This window comes from Balaenoptera physalus, assembly GCF_965194825.1.
Source record: "Balaenoptera physalus genome assembly, chromosome: 16".
Taxonomy (NCBI): domain Eukaryota; kingdom Metazoa; phylum Chordata; class Mammalia; order Artiodactyla; family Balaenopteridae; genus Balaenoptera; species Balaenoptera physalus.
In genome coordinates, this window is record NC_138898.1 from 17,843,729 (window position 1) to 17,866,626 (window position 22,898).

The 22,898-nt window shown below is 46.3% G+C and overlaps 1 protein-coding gene and 1 long non-coding RNA gene across 16 annotated transcripts in view; one reads left to right on the forward strand and one right to left on the reverse strand.

Annotated features, from left to right (window-relative positions):
* Positions 1 to 22,898, forward strand: part of PTPRT (protein tyrosine phosphatase receptor type T) — a 1,093,164-nt gene that overhangs the window by 790,884 nt on the left and 279,382 nt on the right. For all 15 annotated transcript variants that reach the window (XM_082430071.1, XM_082430082.1, XM_082430079.1 and 12 more), the window contains exons 10-11: positions 14,954 to 15,155; positions 16,490 to 16,592. In XM_082430071.1, the coding sequence (XP_082286197.1) occupies positions 14,954 to 15,155; positions 16,490 to 16,592 (305 nt within the window). The remainder of the gene's footprint in view (positions 1 to 14,953; positions 15,156 to 16,489; positions 16,593 to 22,898) is intronic.
* The window catches only part of LOC309645405, a 925,297-nt gene that overhangs the window by 157,808 nt on the left and 744,591 nt on the right, over positions 1 to 22,898 (reverse strand). The gene's annotated exons all lie outside the window — the stretch shown is intronic.

Sequence of the window (22,898 nt, forward strand, 5' to 3'; positions counted from 1 at the left end):
GTCACAACTGCTGAGCTCACATGCCGCAACTGCTGAAGCCCGCATGCCTAGAGCCCGTGCTCTGCAACAAGAGGAGCCACCACAATGAGAAGCCCGTGCACCGCAACGAAGAGTAGCCCCCGGTCTCTGCAACTAGAGAAAGCCTGCGCACAGCAACGAAGACCCAACGCAGCCAAAAATAAAAATAAATAAATTTATAAAAAAAAAAAAAAAAAAAAAAAAAAAATTTTAATTTTAAAGAAATATAAATTATTTCTTAGGAAGTATAAAATTACAGATGTGGCTCACATTCTATTTCTAGTGGGCAGTGCTGTTCCAGACAACCATCTGTTAAGAGGAAGCATCAGGATTTGCACCTAGGTTTTCTGGTTCCCTCCCAAGCTGTTTCGTAATCCCACAGCTGCCTTCTCAGAGATCTACCTGCTGTGTGACCCTAGATGTGCCTCTTAACCTCTCTGAGCCTTGGTTTCTCCTGACTGTTTGTAAATGGAAAAGCTCCCATTGGCTGTTAGGTTCTATTCTAGACCCAGCTGAGAGCCTGGGGTCACCACAGAATAGGAGGTTCCTAATGACCTATCTCACCAGAAATGACAGTTCCATAAATAGCAACGTCACCTGCTGTGTGTAGGCTTCTGGGGAAATACCACATTTGCAAGATTAGAAGGGGAGCTTCTCACCTGAGACCAAGAGAAAAGAGTGTTAGAATAAAAGATCATTTTAATGAAAAAGGGAGAAAAACAAAAGCTTTCATCTCTTGTGGGGAGGAGGAGATACAACCAAAAAAAAAAAAAATAGACTTTCACAAAGCCTTCCCATAATAATAGGGGCTAATAATACATCTTACAAATGCTGTTCTGCTAGATGGAACTGATGCTCAGATCTCCAATATGCCCACCCTTTTTCCCCCCTTTCCTAATGCCTAATTTAGGGGAGGTGGGAGAGAAAAATCAATTCTATTTTAATTTCATGAGAAAAATCCTGAATGAAGGAAAAATGTGATGGAGTGAAACTTCAGCCTGCAGCCCCCTGCTGACCCAGAATGTGTGATTATGTGATCAATGGATTTCTCCAAGGAAAGGCTGCGCAAATCTGCCCCCTGCCTTCACCTCCTGAAAAGGAGGCCGGAAGTTCCAAGCTAGAAGGAGGAAGGCTCTGGGGGGCGTGGAAAATTCAGTCAGGTAGCAGCCCACTGGGCTCCCTCCAATCTCCAAATTTACTTCCACCCCAGCTCTCCTTAACTTTGGCATCCCTGTCCCCAGCTCTCTAACCAGGAGCTCTCCCTGTCCTTCCAAACTCCAGGTGTGTCCTCTCACTCCAGCTGACCTTTTGCCAAACAGGTTTCCCCCAGAAGTTTCTGGTCTCCCAGCCCCTGGAAGCAAGACTGGCCACTCATCATGGCACTGAGGCACTCTTCAGAGCACTGAGGTTAGTTAAGCAGGTGGATTCTAGATTCCCACTGCCTGAGTTCCAGGTCTGGCTCTGCCACTTACTACCTGTGAGAACCCTGCAAAATTACTTATTCGCCCCATGCCTCAGTTTCCTCATCTGTAAAATGGGGAGAATAATGGTACCAGACTCAAAAACTTATGGTGATTAAATGAGTCATTCATGGACAGTGCTTGGCATGGCTCCTGGCAGAGTTGAATGGCAATAAGTATTAACTCATATTGTTATTGCAATGAACTTCTACAAGGAAGTGAGAAGCAGAGGGTTGAGCCTTTGACTTCTGACCTGTGGTCCCATGATTCCAGACTAGCCAATCAATGTGACTTAGCAAACATTTATTTTTGTTCTTTCTTTTCTAAAATATTTAATTTTAAAATACTTTCAGACTTACAGAAAAATTGCAAAATTAGTGCAGTTCTCACATATGCATCATCCTTTAATGTTAGCATCACACATGGCCACAGTGAAATGCATGAAACCAGGAAATTAACATTGATGAATATTTTAAACTACAATATGTGAATGCTGTAATCTACAGACCTTATTTAAGTTTTACTTTGTTTTCCCACTGATGTCCTATTTCCAATCCAGGATCCTACATTGATTGCAATTATTATTATTTTGCCTTCGTTTCCCCCTAGTCTGGGACGGCCCCTCAGTCTTTGTCTTTTGTGACCTTGGCACTTTTGAAGAGTACTGGTCAGTCATTGTGTAGACTGTTCTTTAATTCAAGTTATGCGTTTTTGGCAAAACTACCACATAAAGGATATTCCTTCCTCCAGAGCCTCTTATCAGGAGGCACCTGATGTCCATATTTCTCATTACTAGAGTTGTTAACTTTGATCACTTGGTTAAGAAGCTAGCATGTATTTATTGAGCATCTACTGTGTTTCCTTTTGGGGCTACAAAAGTGAATAAAATGGTGTCCATGCTTTCAAGAAACTCTCAAGTCTAATGGACAAATGATGTTCTACTTACTATTGCTGTGTGACAAACCACCCCCAAATTTAGTGGCATCAAACAACAACCTTATAATGCTCACAGGTTCTGTGGGTCAGGAATTTGAAAAAGCCTGGCTTGTTTCAGCCCCATGACATCTAGGGGCTCAGCCAAGAAGACTCAAATGGCCGGGAGTGACTAGTCAGCTGAGAACAGGAATCATCTGGAGGCTTGCACACTTCAGTCTGGCGCCTGGACAGTAGGACTCAAAGACTTGATTCAGCTGGGCCTCTTCATGTGCCCTGTGCTTCCTCACAGCATGGCCATCCCACAGGCTTAAACTTCTTACACAACAGTTTACATGCTGTAGACTTGAGCAACCCCTGTGAACAGGTCAGAAGCTGCATAGCCTTTTTTTTTTTTATAAATTTCTTTATTTTATTTCTTTATTTCTTTATTTATTTTTTAAACATCTTTATTGGAGTATAATTGCTTTACAATGGTGTGTTAGTTTCTGCTTTATAACAAAGTGAATCAGTTATACATATACATATATCCCCATATCTCTTCCCTCTTGCATCTCCCTCCCTCCCACCCTCCCTATCCCACCCCTCTAGGTGGTCACAAAGCACTGAGCTGATCTCCCTGTGCTATGTGGCTGCTTCCCACTAGCTATCTATTTTACATTTGGTAGTGTATATATGTCCATGCCACTCTCTCACCCTGTCACATCTTACCCCTCCCCCTCCCCATATCCTCAAGTCCATTCTCTAGGAGGTCTGTGTCTTTATTCTCGTCTTGCCCCTAGGTTCTTCATGACCTTTTTTTTTTTTTCCTTAGATTCAATATGTATGTGTTAGCATACTGTATTTGTTTTTCTCTTTCTGACTTACTTCACTCTGTATAACAGACTCTAACTCCATCCACCTCACTACAAATAACTCAATTTCATTTCTTTTTATGGCTGAGTAATATTCCATTGTATATATGTGCCACATCTTCTTGATCCATTCATCCGATGATGGACACTTAGGTTGCTTCCATGTCCTGGCTATTGTAAATAGAGCTGCAATGAACATTTTGGTACATGACTCTTTTTGAATTATGGTTTTCTCAGGGTATATGCCCAGTAGTGGGATTGCTGGGTCGTATGGTAGTTCTATTTTTAGTTTTTTAAGGAACCTCCATACTGTTCTCCATAGTGGCTGTATCAATTTACATTCCCACCAACAGTGCAAGAGTGTTCCCTTTTCTCCACACCCTCTCCAGCATTTATTGTTTCTAGGTTTTTTGATGATGGCCATTCTGACTGGTGTGAGATGATATCTCATTGTAGTTTTGATTTGCATTTCTCTAATGATTAATGATGTTGAGCATTCTTTCATGTGTCTGTTGGCAATCTGTATATCTTCTTTGGAGAAATGTCTATTTAGGTCTTCTGCCCATTTTTGGATTGGGTTGTTTGTTTTTTTGTTATTTATTTATTTTTGGCTGCATTGGGTCTTCATTGCTGCCCGTGGGCTTTCTCTAGTTGCAGCGAGCAGGGGCAACTCTTGGCTGCAGTGCGCAGGCTTCTTGTTGCGGTGGTTGCTCTTGTTGCAGAGCACGGGCTCTATGTGCGAGGGCTTCAGTAGTTGTGGCACACGGGCTCAGTAGTTGTGGCTCACAGGCTCAGTAGTTGTGGCACACAGGCTTAGTTGCTCCGCGGCATGTGGGATCTTCCCGGACCAGGGCTCGAACCCGTGTCCCCTGCATTGGCAGGCGGATTCTTAACCAGTGCACCACCAGGGAAGCCCTGCATTGCCTTTTATGATCCAGTCTCAGAAGCCACACAGCACCATTTCCTCCACACTCTGTTGGTCAGAGCGGTCACAAGTTCTCCTAGACTCAAGAGGGAGACATAAGTTCTACCCCTTGGTGGGAGGGCTATCCAGGATGTGTGGCCATTTTTAAAAAGCACCAAAAATGGGAAAGCACTGAAGGGCCTTTCTACTTATACAGATGTGGAAACTCAGACCCAAGAGGACAAGAGCTTCAGCAACTTAGGCCTCGTTAATTATTAAATACATAATTTAATTGAGTCATGGACCCAGCTGCAGGGATGCTTGGTAAGTTCCTCTGTGGGGAGGCAGGCCCAGAGCCTTAGAGCCTGACGGTTGCCGATACCCACAGCCAATGGTCCCCCTGGCAACTGGTCACATACATGCACAGAGGGCTAAGGGCAAAGTGGCAGCTCTGGGTGGAAAATGCTGGACTTTGGCATCAGAATGACTTCATTTCAAACCCAGCTGTACCACATTCTAAGTGTATTACATTTTCATTATTAATCCTCATTTATTTGCAAACCTCATTGACTTCTACTCTGTGCCAAGCTGGGTGTTGGCAGTTATAGCAATGAATAAATAGCATCCAGGCCTTGCCCTCATTGAAAGATTTCCCCAGGCTGTCTCTGCCAGAAAGGCCATTGGTGGGGCTGCAGGGTTCCAGGGAGCAGGGTCAAGGGATTATTCAACTTCTCTCTCATCTCCATGCCCAAAGCCAACCGGAGAGGAATTGGTCACGCAACTTAGCAACTTAACCAGGTTAAACTCAGCAGCACAGCAGTCAGCTGAGTGTGAAGTTGGAAGGCAAGCAGCTTACACTTAGAAACCTGAGAAATATTGCAATGCAGAGTAAAAGCAATTGGGAATATCACTAGACAAACTTATTAAGCAAAAAGACTTCTATGAAAATAATAAAATCGTAGCACCCAGGACACCCCAGCACGAGATTAAAAGCTGAAAGGAGGTTTAAGCTTCACATTATTAAGCTGCGTTATGACAGTTTAGGAAGAAAAAGCTTACAGCCATCAGAGTTGATGGTGGCCCCGTTACGGGAATCTGACAGCATCTTTGAAATTCAGAGCAGTTTGAAAGAGTGAAACTGTCAGAATATCCCTCCCCTGTTGGGGAGAGAAGGGGAGAGGAGGAGACGGAGAAGTAGCCCAGTGGTGAGGCTTGGAGGGGCTGAGATGCTAGTAGGGGGATCGTGTATTGACAGAAAGACACCACCTGAAGTCTGCCTGGGATCTGAGGGGCAGGGTGGTGATTCAGGGAAGAGAGTGGGGCGTGCATGGTAAGCACTCAATACATGTTAATTCTTGTTATTATCACCTACTGGCCAACCTTTCAGTTTCAGTTGCTGGGTGGTGAATACTAATGACTCTGGACCAGCTATATTCGGAGCTTGCTTTCTCCTAGTGTTTGATCCCAGAGCCACCAGGAAACCATCTGAAAGCAGAGAACAGGATATTGATTGGAAATCAGCAAAAGCCAAGTTGGGCAAACATCTTTCATCCCTGGCGACCAAGGGAGTCCACACAAGACTAGAACAAGCTCCCTGCAGGGCGACAGCAGGACTTTTGTGCCCAGCAAATTGCAGGCATCATTCCCTGTGCTGGCAGCACCTGGAAAGGAGCATAGCCCAGGCAGACGCTGGCCCAGCCAGCCCAGCCCACAGTCTGGGCCCCTGACTTTGGAGCTCAGCCTTAGGAACCAGAGAAGCCTGGCAGGGCCTACCCAGAGATTTGTGCCCCATCCGATAGTTAGTAGAGCGCTTTGGCTGGTGAGGTTACAAAATGTATCCTAGTAACGCAGTTCTTGGTATGTGGTGGATCTAGGTTTCAATAAGGTTCTGCAAGGCTAACATCCAATGGTCTCCCCTCCCCGACTCTTCTCATTCCTGAATGTCAGCAACGTCGGAAGGATCAGGCTGGTGGACATTCACAGATCTTCCCCAGTAGTTCCCTGAAAAGACTCATCCCCCTTTGGGCCCGGTGCCACGTGTGGGCTCTACCTCATTCCTACATCTCTAGGGACCTTACCCTTCCCCAGCCAGAACTCAACAGCTCTTAGATTCACCCCCTTCTCTCCATCCCCTCAGCTTCCTGTCCGAACCAGGCCTTCTTTGTCACCTGTCCTCTGGATGAGAGCCAGGCCCTGACTGTTCCTCCAGTCAGTTCAGAACCCCGTACCCTCGCCAGCGAAGGTGCCTCTGCAAATTCAACATGCATGAGCATCACCTAGAGAGCTTGTTAAAATGCAGATTCCTGGGGTTGGGCAGATTCCTGGGGTTTTGTCTATAGACCACAATTTTAGTAGCACTATTCTTAAATACGGGTATGATGCTGTATCCCTCCCATTTAATGACTCTATACTGCCCTCAAGATAAAATCCAAGCACTTGAACATTCACATAAAGACTTCCATGACCTGACCTCAACACAGGACTGTCACAAACTGTCGCATGGGTTGTACACTATACCACCAAGGGGATGAAACCCACTAAGCTACCTCCTGTATCTGTCAGGAGGGCTATGGCTAGGCATTAAGAAAGGCATATTTTTTCCTTCTCACAACGGTACTTTCAGCTCACTGAAGTACAGGGGACTGGGATTGGGGAGTGGGGAGCAGCCTCTGCCTAGAGAAATGCCTTTTGCTTATTTGCACAAAAGCACTCATAGGTCGGTAGCCATCCTGCCCAAGGGCATCTCTCTGGCCTCCTCTTCCTTCACTCTCTGACTCCCATCACTTCCCCTCATCCCCTCTCCCACCCCCTTCATCTGGCTAACACCTTCACACTCTATGGTGAAGACTTCTGGACCCCAGAAGCCTTCTCTATTAGATGCTCCCAAGAACCATTTTCCCTTCCTTCAAAGCAGTAATCTACACGTGCCCTTATGGCTCTTTCCTATGGTCATGCCCATCTCCTGCACTGGACTGTAGGTTTCTGAAGGCTCTCCAGTTCTTAGCACAGGGTCAAGTCCACAGCTCACTGAATATTTGTTGTAGATTCTATTCTGCAGCCACAGAGACCTCACAGGTACCAAAACCCAGCATGCCACATTTTGTTGTGGTTTCTTAAACATTTTATTTTGAAATAATTCTAAATTTACCCCCCAAAAAGTTGCAAAAATAGTACAGGGAGTTCCGTACCCTTCACACAACTTCCCGGAATGTTAACATCTTCCCTAGCCGTGGTATGTTTATCAAAACTGAGACTTCGCAGGGGCGTCCCTGGTGGCGCAGTGGTTAGGAATCCGCCTGCCAATGCAGGGGACATGGGTTCAAGCCCTGGTCCGGGAGGATCCCACGTGCTGTGGAGCAACTAAGCCCGTGCGCCACAACTACTGAGCCTGCGCTCTAGAGCCCGCGAGCCACAACTACTGAGCCTGCATGCCACAACTACTGAAGCCCACGTGCCTAGAGCCCCTGCTCCGCAACAAGGAGAAGCCACCACAATAAGAAGTCCGCACACTGCAACGAAGAGTAGCCCCCGCTCGCCGCAACTAGAGAAAGCCCTCGCTCAGCAATGAAGACCCAATGCAGCCAAAAATAAATAAATTAATTAATTAAAAACAAAACAAAAACAAAAACTGAGACTTCACATCTGTGCATTACTATTGACTGAACTCCAAACAGTTTTTTTTTTTTCCAGATTTCCCAAGTTTTTCCCTAGGTGTTTTTTTCTCCTTCTAGGTTCCCACATACCATTCAGGTGTCGTGTCTCCTTATTCTCCTCGAATCTATGACAGTTTCTCGGGCTTTTCTTGTCTTTATGACTCTGACGTTTTTTAAGAGTGATGTCCATTACTCCGTCTGGGCTAGTCTCATATTGTCTTGTGAATGGACGGAGGTGCTGGGGAAGAAGACCACAGATGGAATGTGTGCTTCTCATCACATACCAGGGAGCCCTTGATCTCAACGTGACTTACCATTGGCAACGTTGACCTTGATCCCTTGGTTAAGCCCTTGTCTGCCAGATCTTTTCGCTTTAAAGCTACATTTTTCCCTTTTCCATCATAAGTCACTAGCTCCAGCCCACACTCAAGGAGAGAGAAATTAGGCTCCACCTTCTGGGAGGAGGGTTATCAAAGAACTTGTGGTCTTATTACATTTGGGGAGAGATAAGGTTATGCAGGTATTCCATTTCTCCTTCATTTCACCCACCAACTTTAGCATTCATTAGTGAATCCTGCCTTCAGCAACTATCACTGTGATATGCCAATGGTGAGTTTCCAGTTCCTTCCAGCATGCTGTTCTAGGATACTTTTCCTTGGCATGTGCCATATTTCATAGTTCTTCTGCTTAATCGCCTTTGTGCTTTAGGGCTCAGATCCAGCATTCTCAGCCCTGGCTGCCCAATCAAATCTCCTGGAGAACTTTAAAAATGTACTGATGTCCAGGTCTTTGTAGCCAAAACGTTCGATTCAGTTAGTGTGGAGTGGGTGCAGGCATTGGTACTTTTTAAAAGGTCTTCAGGGCATATGCTTTGGAGTCCAGGCTGGGGACCATCAGCCTAGCCCAACGCTCTTGCAGCTTCTCTGGGATGCCCTCCTCACTCTCTCTGGCAGAAGCAGTTACTCCCAGATCTGTGTTCCCAAAGGCTTTGGTTACCTGCAGTATCTACCAATGCCTCTGCTGGTCCCCAAAGTCAGGAACTGGGTCTTCTTCACCAGTGTTTCTCAAGAGCTCAGAACAGAGTCCAGCACAGAGTTGGTTCTTGGTGAACATCTGTTGACGGAGAGAATGATTCAGTCACAACGGAAGCAAAAGCAGTAGTTGTCTGTGCACAGAAGTGGCAAGTCCCTGCACTCCCTCACTGGCTCAACAGTGTTAGAAACCCAGGAACAGCAATATGTGTGTTGGTCATAATCATTTTTCTGCTGTTATTCTAGTCCTCAGCTCTCTAGGAAATACAAGGGCCCCGTGGCCAAGAAGTCACTGGTATGTACATTGCAGCCATCTGTGCATTCACACTGTTCTTCAGAAGGAAACATGTTCACATTTTATCTTTAAATTGTCAGCGAACCAAAGCATCAACACTACACTTCTAACAAGAGGAGATTACCTTGAACTGGTCTCCTTTTATACATTTGCCTTGGAAGTCAAGAAGATGGAAAAGACCACGCCTGTAAACACTTTTACAATAGGTAAAAAAAAGAGGGACAAAAGATTTTAACCAGTTGTTCTGAGTTTCAAAAAAATTAACCTTTATCCATTGAACTGACCAAGTCAATCTATTTTACCTGTAGCCTTGTTAAAACTCTGCTATCTTGAGACTTCCAGAAAATGGACGGGAAACCATTTGGAGAAAGTCAGGAGTAGATGGAATGGATAACATAGGGTACTGAACCCTCCCTCCCCCAAAAGGTTTAGGATGAAGACACCACATGTATAGTAGCAAGAGGAGAGGGTGCTAAGCTATAGAGGGCGCTTCTGGAGCTTCAAGCTGTAGGTGGGCAGGTCTTGACCCAGTTTATGCCATCAACACTGACAATTGATGCCATTGTGGGTTTCCTCAATATGGGGTCATCTGTTAGGGCATGAGCTCTTTGAATAGCAATCAGGTCCTTCCAGGGCATCCCTGTGTTTCCAAATAGACTTACCCAGGTTCTTGCTGCATCGTGGTACCCACTGTGGTGAAACGGAGGCATCAGAGAACACTTCACGAATGGTGGCTCACCATCTGTCCTTCCAGCAAGCACACAGAGCTGTCCTCACCCTGGCTCGCACTTTGACCATGTCACCTCTCTCGGCCTCAGTTTCCTCAGCTGAGGAATGGGAATAACCATAAAGACTCCACACCATTTTTTTTTTTTAAGGATTAAATGAGATGATTTTTATGTGAGTCCCTCTTCACAGTGCCTGGCACAGAGTAAGTGCTCCAAAATGGTGTTTTTTTTCATGACTGCATCTTCTGACAACCTGCTTCTGAGTCCTGGCCACTTCCCTCAGCTCTACTTTATCTCCTATCTTCCCTTAACCACCATCCACCATCCATCTCATCCTCAGGCCCAGAAACTTGTCACCTGCTCTCTTTGAACGTGGAACCTCTGTGGTCTAACCCTGTACCTGGCCCAGTGCCTGGAGCAGAGCCTGGCTCAATCTAAGCACGTTCAATATGCAAGTAAGCCCTTCCTGATGGGCTCTTTGAGGGAAATTGTTTTCTGTTCTCCCCGCCTGTCTTGCCCCCTCCTCGTCAGCCCACGGTGGAAGGGCTGCCTGTTCTTCCCAAGATGTTCCCTGGTCCATGGCAGCTGGAGCCTTGATGCACAGGCTAAGGTCACTCATGGACTCCCCCCTGGGGCCTTACTTCTGAACAAAGGGGCTGCCTTCCAGGAGTAAAGAAGCTGCAGGTCATTCTGCAATATAAATCAAAACAGAAACTGGAATTAAAAGGAGTATTTTACCCTTCAAGAGCCCAAGACTCTGGGAGGTTAAGCAAATTGCTCAAGCCACATAACCTGGTTTGATCATTCATTCATTTATCCAAGGGGAAAAATGCGGAGCAAAAACCACATAAGATCTTTGCTCTCTTAGAGCTTAAAGTCTAGTCCAGGGCTCAGCAGACTCTTTCTATACAGGGCCAGAGAGTAAATATGTTAGACTCTGTGGGCTGTGGAGTTACAGCTCCCTAATTCTGCCTTTGTAGCGTGTCAGCAGCTGTCACAGACAGTACAGATATAATGGTGTGGCTGTGTTCTGGTCAGATTTTGTTTATGAAAACAGACGATGAGCCAGATCTGGCTTTCAGGCTTTACTTTTTCAGCTCCTGGGCTGATGGAAAAGGGACTCATCAATGAAATAATTTCATGGTTCAGTATAAAAGTAGTGGTTCAAAGGAGAGCCGTGTAACTCTGGGAACATAAAATGGGAGGACCTGGAAGTCAGGGAAGGTGCTCATGAAAAGTGTCATTTTACTTGCGATCTGAGGATAAGGAGTCATTAACAAGGTGAAGGGAAGGAAAAAAGTGTCTGAGCTGGCAGAATAGCTGGTGCAAAAGCTCTGTGGCGAAAGGGACCATGGATCTTTTCAGACACTGAAATAAGGCCTGGGATGCAAGATAGAAGGGCAGGAGGGGACTTCCCTGGTGGTCCAGTGGATAAGCCTCCACACTCCCAATGCAGGGGGCCTGGGTTCCGTCCCTGGTCAGGGAACTAGATTCCACATGCATACTGCAACTAAGAGTCCGCATGCCACAATTAAGACCTGGCGCAGCCAAAATAAGTAAATAATAAATAATTTTTTTAAAAAAGATAGAAGGGCAGGAGAGGCCAGCTCATGCAGTGCGGTGATGGAGAACCACAGGGTAAGAATGTGGTCCTAATCCCGAAAGCTATGGGAAACCATTGCTCTTTTGATTCTGAGGGGTGATTGGATTCTTGTTATGAAGTGCTCACTCTGGCTTGTGGCTGGGGACCCCACTGAGAGCGACCAGGAGAGACTGGGGTGGCCCTGAGCACTTCATTGCAGCCAGAGCCCCATCCCTGGAGCCCAGGGCTGATATGCAGCTCAGCACTCTTTCCCCTACTACCTCCTTATTTTATGTTTGCTATTCTAACAGATCTTCCTCTCTCTCCACTTCCAAATGAAGAGTCACATTGCAGGATGCACTTTACGGTCCCGGCTCCATCCCATTCAATTTTTCTCACCTTCCTTCTTTCCCTCCCCAGCCCGATCCCACACTAACTTCGTAAAACTTGCAGGTTAAATTTTTCAAAGACTGTTTCTGACAGAGCAGTGGGAATTAGATTTGGTGAAGCCCTTCATAAAAAATTGAAGACACGCTATATTAACATACATTGATTTATTCATAGTGTTTCATTACAAGTAAGTGAGGATCCTGTAATAGCGGGAAAGGTTAGGAGAGCAGGGGAGCACAGTATATTATATTGACAGCTAGGTGGAAATTGAGTCGCTTTTGGATTGAATTTGGAGCACAGAAAAGGAATTGGCTAGTAAATAAGGCATGAATTTTACCACCCATTGTCTGTATATCAATGTAGTTGCCATCAGCCCAGGCAGGGGACGGGGGCAGAATTTCAAAAGGATGCTCCAGCACGTCTTCTCCCCTGGTGGCCTGGGTTAGCAGACACAGGCAGAGCTCTCCGAACATCTGCCTTCTTCTGCCACTGGGGAGAACTGGAATCCAGCTGCACACAGCTCTCCTGTTTGCTCACCACTATCTAGTCAACACTGGACTTTTCTTGGTTCTCCCAAGCCTTTTCCCACCCGAGGTCTTTGCCTGGTTAGTTCCCTCTGCCTAGAATCTAGAGTGCCCCTTCCTCTGCTCTGACTCTGTATCACCCCCAGGTATTAGTTCAGTTCTCCCCTGAGATGCCTCCCTGAGCACTTCGTCTTAGTTTGGCATTTCTCAGAAGCAGAGCCTGAGACAAGGATTTGAGCACGAGCAGATTGTTAAGTGTGGGAAGTACTAGGGAGTGGGGAAGGGAAAGAAGGTAGCCAACGATGGGTGTGTTTTCCAGTCAACTACCTATGGAGGCACGTGGAGTGGCATCCCTCGGGGAAATCCCAGGGATGCTGCAGGGGTATCACAAGAGGAGCCGTGGAATGTATTTATCAACTCGCATTAATCCAGTCTCCAGGGATGTGAATTAACCAGCACTTTCTGTGAGTACCCAGGGAAAAAGCCCTCAAACAAAGAGAGGCAGATGTTTGCAGTGCTTGCCTTTGAGAAGGGCTGGAGTAGGCGGGGTGACCAGAGGGAACACTGTGACCAGGCCCCCCCCAGGGATCTGCTAGATGGGTGCCCCTGCCAGCTCTGCTAGCACAATGGCCAGTTCCTTCAGTTCTGTGCATTTCTCCTCCCGGGCTCACCGCGCTTCAGACAAAGTCTGGCCTCTGTCCTCGACATGTGGCATCAATTGCTACACTGCACTGCTCCTGCTTCATAGGGGAGAGAGAAGTTACTGCTTTCTCCAGAACATTTGGTGCCCTAGCCAGGAACAGCCAACTGCTTATTTTTGAAGTAAAGTTGGTATATTACCTTTTCTGCCTGGGTTTGGCCTTCCTGACAAGCATGGGACATTCCTGACAAAAGACAAAGTGATGTGAAGTGGCTGTGTAGTTGACTTACCTCGTTCTGGAACAGAAGACCTTGAGGACAGGGCCTAGCTTGTGTTCATTGCATTCATTTGCTAGGGCATGGGAGCACACAGTGCAGGTCCTGGAATAGTACAGGAGTATGCGGGGAATGGTTGTGGAGGAGCAAATGAGTGAATGAATGAATGAAACCCAACAGATCTGGGTTTAGTCTTGGGTCAGTGATAGGACACCGAATAACCTTGACAATGCCTGATCTATGGCTGCATGTGACAGCCGCATGAATCTCACACAGGACGTTGAGAGAAAGAAGCCGACACTAAAGAGTACACTCTCTATGATTCCATTTATATAAAGTTCAAAGCCAGGCAGAGCTAGTCTACGCTGTTAGAAATCAGGGTAGAGGGTATCCGTGCTGGGGGGAGGAGGGAAAGGATTGGAAGGGGACGTAAGGGGAAAATCTCGGGTCTGGTAATGTTGTGTCTCTTGATTGGGTATGGTTAGATGGTCCTTTCCAGTTAGTAAAAGTTCACTGAGCTGTATAATTTTCTGTATATGTATTATACTCTAATAAAACACTTTTAATAGAACAAACTAGATAAACAAAAAAACCCTGAGTTTGCCTCTTTAACAACTGTGTAATTTAGAAATGTGGTTCTCAGAGTGTGATCCTTGGGGGCCAGTGCCAGGGATGCCAGCTGTTTTGTTACATTCACAGCAGGATAAGTGCAGAAGTTGAGAGTGAGCATCTAGAAACTTTTTAGGGCCTTGACATTGCTGTGACACCCATATGTGTGGTCAGTGGACACGTCTCCTTGCACGTAATGTAGAACAGTGTGGTTATTGCCAGACTCACATGATGAGTCACGTGTGATGTGGTCTTTGGATCATTATGGGTCTGCAGTGGACTGGGAAACAGAACTGGGTCTTCACCACAGATATTTCGAAAAGCGCTGGTTTAATACAAATTGTTGCCGGTTGAGCCTCAGTTTCTCCAACATTAAAATGAGAATAAATATTCTGACGTCCGCAAGGTTTTAGGGAAGACAAACTAGATAATGCACAAGAAAGCACCAGAGAGCACCACGTGGAGTAGGGGGATGCATGAGCTGCATTTTTAACTAGGCTTCCAGATAATTCTTATCAGGATGCTACACTTGGACACTGCTCTGTGGCCACATTGTCCAATGTGATGGCCAGTAGCCACACGGGGATCCCTGAGCTTTTGAAATGTGGCTAGTCCAAATGGAGATGCACCATGTGGTAAAATAGATACTTGATTTCTAAGACCTAATATGAATAAAAGAATATAAAATATTTCATTAATTTTTTATGTTGATTGCAGGTTGAAATGATAACATTTTACATCTACTGGGTTTAACAAAATGTATTACTAAAATTAATTTTACTTTATGTTCTTACTTTTTTTTCCTTTAATGTGACTGTTAGAGAATTGAAAATTACGTATGTGGCTTAAATTTTATTTCTATTGGATAGCAATGCTCCAGAGTATCAGCCATGGAGTATTGGGAGGCTGGGATCATCTGTAAGGTAGATGCGAACGGCAGAAGTGCTGGCCAAGCTCACACGCCTTGTGCTTTCCTCCCCTGATGTTCCTCCATATGGACTCCGCCCAGCTTCTGGGGTGAGGCACTGATATGTTTGTTTGCTGGCTCCTTGTACAGATCAATTACAAGGCCGTGGGCTCATTGGACCCGAGCGCCGACCTCTCCAGCCAGAGGGGCAAAGTGTTCAAGCTTCGGAATGAAACCCACCACCTCTTTGTGGGTCTGTACCCCGGGACCACCTACTCCTTCACCATCAAGGCCAGCACAGCAAAGGGCTTTGGGCCCCCTGTTACCACCAGGATCGCCACCAAAATTTCAGGTATCTGTCCTAGAAAGGGGAAAGGAAGGAAGGTGGTGGTGGTGGTTTTTTTCCATTCCTAATATTCCTGGGAGTGAAAAAGGGCAGAGCCAACCGTCACCATGTGACTTTGGAGCAACGAGGACATTGCAGTCCCTTGTGTGTCACTGCTGTAATCTCATGAAGAAAACCTAATCCATGAACTTCCTAAAGTATAAAAAAATACATCAGTTAGACTAGACCAGAGGGAATGCTGAGTGATTCACCAAATAATTTATCTAGCACACAGTTGCCTTAAATAGTACATTTTCCCCTTACAAATTGGTCTGTAAAAATGTGATTGATTTTCAGGAGTATTCCTTTTGGCAGTGCAGGGCACAGCACAGGTTCTCATGAAACGTCTGATGAATGAATGAACAAACAAATAAGTGAATGACTGTTACAGAGCCATAGCAGTCCAGGATGTCACCTGCCATCACCAGTAGGGTGCCCTCCCCCACCAGACAGCATCAGAGCAGAATTATCTCAGACCCCTTTTCTACAATTTACATTTTTTCAGAATACACATGCAGTTCTGGTCTGCATCCATATTTTACATAGATACAGACCCACTGTGTTTTTTGTAGCTTAATGTTTCCACTTATCCTTAAACCATAAGCATCTTCCATGTTGCTACATTGCTTTCATTATAATGTTCTGTCAAGTGGATGGACGTAATTTAATTAAAGATTCCCCTGTGGTTGGATATATTTGGTGCTTCCATGTTTTTATAAAATAACGCTTCAATAAACATGTTACAGAATAAAGTTTAATTTCTTGGCTTGGATTATGACTTTAGGATTAAGTTCCAGAAATTGAAATACTGAATTAAAACCGATGTGGGTTTAATAGCTCTTAATACAAATGGCTAAATTACCTTCCCAAGGGATTAGATTTAGTTACACTTCTATCAGAAGGGAGGGTCTCAGGAAGAAAAAGAAAGATAAGAGGAACTAGTTCATCACTGCTGTAATTTGCATTTGCATTTTAAATATGGTTAGGGTTGACTCTGCATTCACATCTTTAAGTACTTATATTTCCTGCATTTATCTGTTTATTTCGTATGGAACTTCTTGATTCATGAGGGTTACCAGCCACGTCATTGCTACCCTTCTCCAGACTCTTCTGTACCTTGAAGGAGCATACGGGCAGGTTGGAAGTCAGGGCCTCCTTTGCTGAAAGCCTGGGATGCCATGTGACTCTCATCCTACCCTTCCCCAAACACCTCCCTTCTAGGCATCCTGAGTGTCTTGAGGGAGGTGATGAGAGGGGTTTCGGACCTTCACTGATCTCCCTTCTCCCTGTTCTCTGTCCAGCTCCATCGATGCCTGAATATGACACAGACACCCCACTGAATGAAACAGACACGACCATCACAGTGATGCTGAAGCCCGCTCAGTCTCGGGGAGCCCCTGTCAGGTGAGGAGGGTTCTTAACCTGGCGTTTGCCATTTTCCTTCTCTGCACCGTGCACGCCTCCAGCTGAATGATGTCACTGGCAATGCCCATGGGCAAGACTGGCCAGGAGCAAGGCTTCCTGGAGGAAAAGGGTCCCAGCCCCAAGCCCCGTTCAGAGGGGGCTACTGAGCCAGGAGCCCTGTCTCCCTACCGTGGGCCACTGGGACTGGTTTAGCGGGGATGTGCTGATGGGGACCTGAGGAGGGCTGGGAGAGAACTTTCTGGAACACACCTATGGTAAATGTATTTAGTCCGGTTGGAGGCCCAGAAACACAGTATCCTGGCAAGATCACCTTTACGTGTCCAACTGCCATTAACAGACAGGCAGACAGATTCACTGAATGCTAAAAACAACCTGCTCAGAGATTACAAATGGGACACGACCTCAGGGCTGGTCCAGTTTATGGCCTTGGTGTTCCACAGGGGACTGGAATTCAGAGTCATACTGCTGACTTTAACGAGAGGCTGCTGGAGTCCAGGAGTGTACCTACAGCCCAGGCAGTGAAAGCATCTCAGTAGCTAAGCTGATCCCATGGAAGTCCATGGGCTCACGGCTGTCAGGAAGGTGGTCATCTCTTTTAAATAAGCTACACTATGTACAAGGGCAGCAGCTCCGATGTTGACTGCTGGCTTTTGCTCAGATCTCAAGGGACTACAGACCCTGAAAGCCAAGCAAGAGTGTAGGGTAGAACAGCTTTCAAATTAGCTCAGTTCAGTTCAACGAGCATGCATGGAGTATTTTATATGCCAGGAATGGAGCAGCGTACAGGGGATGAAAACGATTCACTTATTCATTCGTTCGATAAACGTTTCTTGAGCACTCACTCCGTGTCAGGCACTGTTTAAGTGCTTGGGACAGGCTAGTGAACTAGCTGTGTATAACTCATGCTCTAAAGAAAGTCAGACTCTAGTTGGGGAGACAGAAATGTGAAAACATAACTGCACTACAGTGCATGCTTGTGGAGATGCACATAGGCCATTACAAGAGCTCACAGGAGAGAAGTCCCAGAGGAGGTGACACTGAGCTATATCTTAAATGTTGTCTAAGATTTCACCAGAGTGGTAATAGGGTCCAGCATGAACGAAGGCATGGAGGAAAGAGGAAGCTTGCCATCGTGGGGAGCAACCAGGAATCATTAAATTTGCCTTAGCATAAAGGTCAAGGCAGGAGTGGTGGGGTGGGAACAAGGGCCATGTTTGAGAAGCTCAGCCTTGTTTGAGGGGCCCTGGGAGCCACTGAAGAGCCACATGCAGTGTCTCTTTTATGATACTGTCGGCTGGGAGACCAGCCGGGAAGGAGGCTATTGAGATGGTCTAGTTACCTGTTTGCCAACCTGGGTCCAACTCTACCCAGGAATTACAGGCACTGGAGCAGATAGAATCAGCTGCCAGTTTGGAAGTTCCCATCTATTCTATAGACTTTGGAAAGTGTTCTATCCTAAGTAAGGTGGGTCTTCAGGCCTTCAAACAGGTGTGGATAGAGGTTGTGGGCACCTGAACTAAGAACGTTTGCCTTATATTCCACACATAGGTCGTTCCAGGACTGTCCTACCTGTGGTGAGCCAGAGCGATGGTGGCTCTGACATCACACAGGGAGTTGTTGAGTTACTGTGTTTCTTCCTGTTACTCTTATGCCACATTGTCGTTTACTTCCCTCTGTACACTGAGATACATTTTCCTCCTTTTCAGATGAAGAGACTGAGGCTCAGAAAGGCGCAAGGGCACACAGACAGGGAGTAGGAAGGCTGAGCTTGAACGCAGGTCCTCCAGGTGTCCAATCACACATTCCATCTTGGCCACCCATGTCTCACTCCCCTTCACAGCTCTTACCTCTGTCATACAGCAGCATTGGGCATGTTTCAGAGTCTCAGAAAGCTTCCCAGATGGCAAGAGTCTGGCCCAGAAAAGAGGAGCCCAGTATTGTACAAGTTAACAGCTGACCCAGGGTCAGAGGCCAGATCTGCCCTAAAACCCAGGACCTTTCTATGGTAGACCCAAGTGTCACCTTTCATTGCGACAAGCCTACAAAACTGTCAGCAAAAGAACCTGGTCAGCTGGCACCCCACTGTGTGGCTTCTTGGTGGCTGTGGGTTCAGCCCAGCTTCCCACAGTCTTCTGGCTGCTGTGTGGGGTAATGAAAAGGATGTGAGTTCGGTGGCAGTGAACCTGGGTTCAAATGCTGATCTGATGTTGCTGTGTGACCTTGGGCAAGATACTTAATCTCTCTGAACCTCAGTTTTCCTTATCTGGAAAGAATAGACTGGAGATATTTCACCAAAGCTTAATGAGATGTCCATGTGAGCCAAAGCAGCGCAGGCTGTCAGAGAGTTAGTTCCTTTGTTAGCTTTGCTTCTTCTCTGTGGAACTTAGGAAGTTCTGTTCAAAATGGTTTTTGCAAATCCACCCCACTATAGGGTCACAGTGTTGCCTGCTTCCTTCCTGTTCAGATTTCCAAAGCTGTTCAAGACCCTGATTTCAGGGTGGGGAAGGAGGTGCTTTGCTTTTTCCTTAAGAGCCCCTAACTTCTTTCTGGCACAGATTCAGAAAAATGTCTTTTCTAATTGTCCTGAGAAATAAGTAATCTGTGTCCTTCCTAGTGATAGGAATAACGTTAATTTTTGTACAGAGGATCAGGGACCCATCCTCAGGATGAATCAGATTATATGTCTGTGAACCTCTGAAAACTCCTCAAAGTCAGCTGAACACAGATGGGAGTAATTATCACCATGTTTTATTGGGCAACTCCTATGATCCAAGAATTTAATCTTCTACTAACCTATGAGTAGTACTATTATCTCCCTGTTTGAAATGAGGAAACTAAAGTTCAGGGTCACAGAGCCTGTAAGTGATGAAGCCAGGACTCGTACCCAGGCCTGCCTGACTCCAGAGACCAGCAAATTGGTCTTCTGCGCATCCCAAACCAATGTTCTTGGGAAAGCTTTTCTAGCCTCCACAGAGAGAAGCCCCTTACACTTTCCATCTGAGCTAACAGACTTAGTTTGCACATCTGTTTAATGAGCTCATGCATCCTAAGACCACAGTAAATTAGTAGGTGGGAATGGAAATGCCCCAGTAGCGATGAGAAATGACAGTTGGCAGGGAGCGAAAAACAGGGCAACTCTACAAAACCAACACAGGGACTCAAGAAACAAGGAGGTCCACATGCTGTAGCCCCTGCTGCCCCTCACAGCCACGGGTATTCATTTGTTGTTCCTGGTTCACCCTAAAAAATGTACCATTAGGTCCCACATCTTCAAGTTAAAAGAGCCAGCTAGCTTCCATTTGATGAGCGTGCACCGGCCGAGTGCCTGTCACTGTATGTAAACTATTTGCATCCTCACAGCATTGCCATAATAGCCTCCCCATTGTGCAGATATGGAAACTGAGATACATGGAAGCTAAGTGCATTGACCCAAGCCATAAAAAAAGCAAGTGGTGCAGGCAGAACTTAAACCCCGTTCAGCCGCCCCTAAGCCAACACTCACATCTCTCTATCCATGCCACCTCCGTAGGAGAAAGTCATACGTGATGTATTTTGGTGACATTTCCATCGGAAAAAAATTTAAAATAAGTGTCACTGTTCAAAGGGGCAATGCCTGGTGTCTGGAAAAGTCTGGCTGCTTTTCTTCTCAAGGCTCTAGATCACTGAGGGTGGGTAGACAGTCAGTTTCTGGAGTTATTTTCGGACTGTTGCTTGGGCATTTGCCAAGAAGGGAAGAGACTAATCAGTGCCAGCCAACAAGGCTTCCGGGACAACCGCAGTGACAGCAGTGGAATATCACAGTAGACTTCAGTTACTTTAACCCTTTGTCACCTTGAACTCTGGGCACTGGAGTGCCCCGTGGGAGGCAGCTGACCATTAAGTCATTCAACAAATATTTATTGAGCAGGAACGGAGGTAAGCAATGAGGATATAGCAGGAAGCAAGGGAGACACACACCTGTCCTCCTGAAGCTTATCATCCAGTAAGTGTACATGTGAACGGGGCAGGGAGGGGACCATTAAGCCATTAAGGAAACAGAATGATGAAAGCGGCAAAACAAGATAACATGAAGCCAGTAGAGACAGTGCCTGTATTGACTGAGAGGAGGAGTAGATGGGCACCACCCAGGCAAGCGGACCAGTGTGGAGTCCTGCAGGCAGGGGAAGCACGAGCCTTGAGAAAACAGCAAACGCACTCTGTGACCCCAGGACACTAAGAGCTCTCTAGATGCACGGGGTCAAGGATGCCCGGAATCGTGTTTTATACTTGATAGTTCCTTTAATTCCATTGTAGCATCTGATCGTCACTTACCCAGTGGGTAAGCTGCACAGGAAATACCCTCTCCATTTTAGAGGAGAAGCGGAAATCTAAGATGTTAAGTGATTGGCCCAGGGTCACGGAGCTCATTACACGTAGAGCCAGTCCACGGACCTAGCTTCCTGCCTCTGAGTTCACTGTTCTGAGTTCCTCGTGCCTGGGATGTCAAATGATGACCGGGTGACCTTCTGGTGGGATGCTGTTGATTGAACCTCTTCCACCTGGGGAATGAGGGGCAGACAAGACAGTTCTGGTTGTGTGGGCGCAGCCAGTAACTTGTGAAGCCCAGCTTAACTCTCTCTGGGTGGAGGGTCCTTAACTCTCTCTGGGTGGAAGGTCCTTAACTCTCTCTGGGTGGAGGGTCTTCCTCTTCTCCAACAGACTCACACCTGAGCCCCAGCCTCCAGGCCACGCCCACACAGGCTGTTCTTCCTCCTCCTGCCAGTAATGCTCTGACCCTGGTTGAGCCAAACTCCAGCCCCTGCTGTACTGCTTGCTGCCGCTCTGAAGCCCTGTGGCTCTGACTCTGACTGGTTGGTAGGACTGAGCATGCAGGGAGGCGGGGAGGCGGGGAGGGAAGATTGCCGTGCGGGGCTCCTGCACCCTCATCGCTCCAGCCAAACCACCTTGGCAGTGTGGCCTCTTTTTCTAATACTCTGCAATGGAGATTTATTGCTTTTGCATTGCTTTCCCCAGGCCTTCAAAGATTTATTGGTTTTTAAGTGACAGAATCCCAGAATTGCTTAAAAGATCAATCAAAGAGTGACTAGAATCTAATATTCAGCTCGGCACACGCCAAGCCTTCTTCCCCCACACCGCACCTGTCATGCTGATGTAACTGTAGTAACCTTCATCAGAAAGTAACTCGGCCGTGAATTAATCACCCATAATGCAGTGCCTGAAGGGAAGCCCAGGGCAGAGCCCCAGATTCTGTAGCAGACCCTCCTCTGTATCCCCAGCGGGCTTCCTTGGAGATGCCTTCCCCACCCCAGCCCCTGCTCTCTCCTTCCCATCCTGTCAGTCCCTGGGAGCTCTGGGATTAGCTCTTTCCTCTCCCTCTGCCACTCTCCACCCCGCTCTCCTGACCTGCCAGGGCGGCTTTCTGGTTGACCTGTCATAAGTTCCTCTTTCTTTTTTTTTTTTTTTTTATGTCTGAAACATTTATATTAACATATTTCCATGCAAATAACCCAATGAAAGTTTAGTATTAGTTGTTTTAAGTTCCTCTTTCTTCAATCCCTCCCCCACCCAGCTGCTGGAGGACTGGTCTTTTGGAAGCACAGATTGGATCAAGTTAACTTCCCTGCTTAAAATTCTTAAATGGGTCACTGGCTTCCTACCGCATTATGTTCAAGCTTCTTAGCATGGAATTCAAGGCCCATCTGAATCTGGTTCTAACCTTCGTTTCTGATTCCGTTTCCTTTTACTCTGTCCCTTTAGCAGGTTTTACTCAACAGCGCCATGTACGCTTCCTTCATCATTCTTTCATGAGCTTCTAATTGTGTTATACATTTGTTTGTATGTTTTCTTTGGTTTCGTTTCTTGCATGCCCCTCACTAGACTGTGAGCTCCGGGCAACCTGGAAGTTTGACACTAATGGATTCCTTTCCCTGGGACAGGGTCTGACTTTTGCAGGTAGTCCAAAAAACAAACAAACAAACAAACAAAACAGAAAAAAACAACAGCTAAGTAAGTAAGGAATTCAGCCAATCTGGTGGTACCTGGAAGATACCAGGGTACTGGGACAGTAGAGATGCACTTTACAGGCCCTGCCTTTACCTGCCTCCTTTTCTCTGAGAGCTCAGTCCAATAGAAATGCCTGCGTTGATGGAAATGTCCTATATCTGCTGTCTGATAGAGTCATCACTAACCACACGTGGCTATTAAGCACTTGAAATAGGACTAGTGCGACGGAGGAACTGATCTTTAAAATTTTTATTTTCATTAATTTAAATATAAAGAGTCACA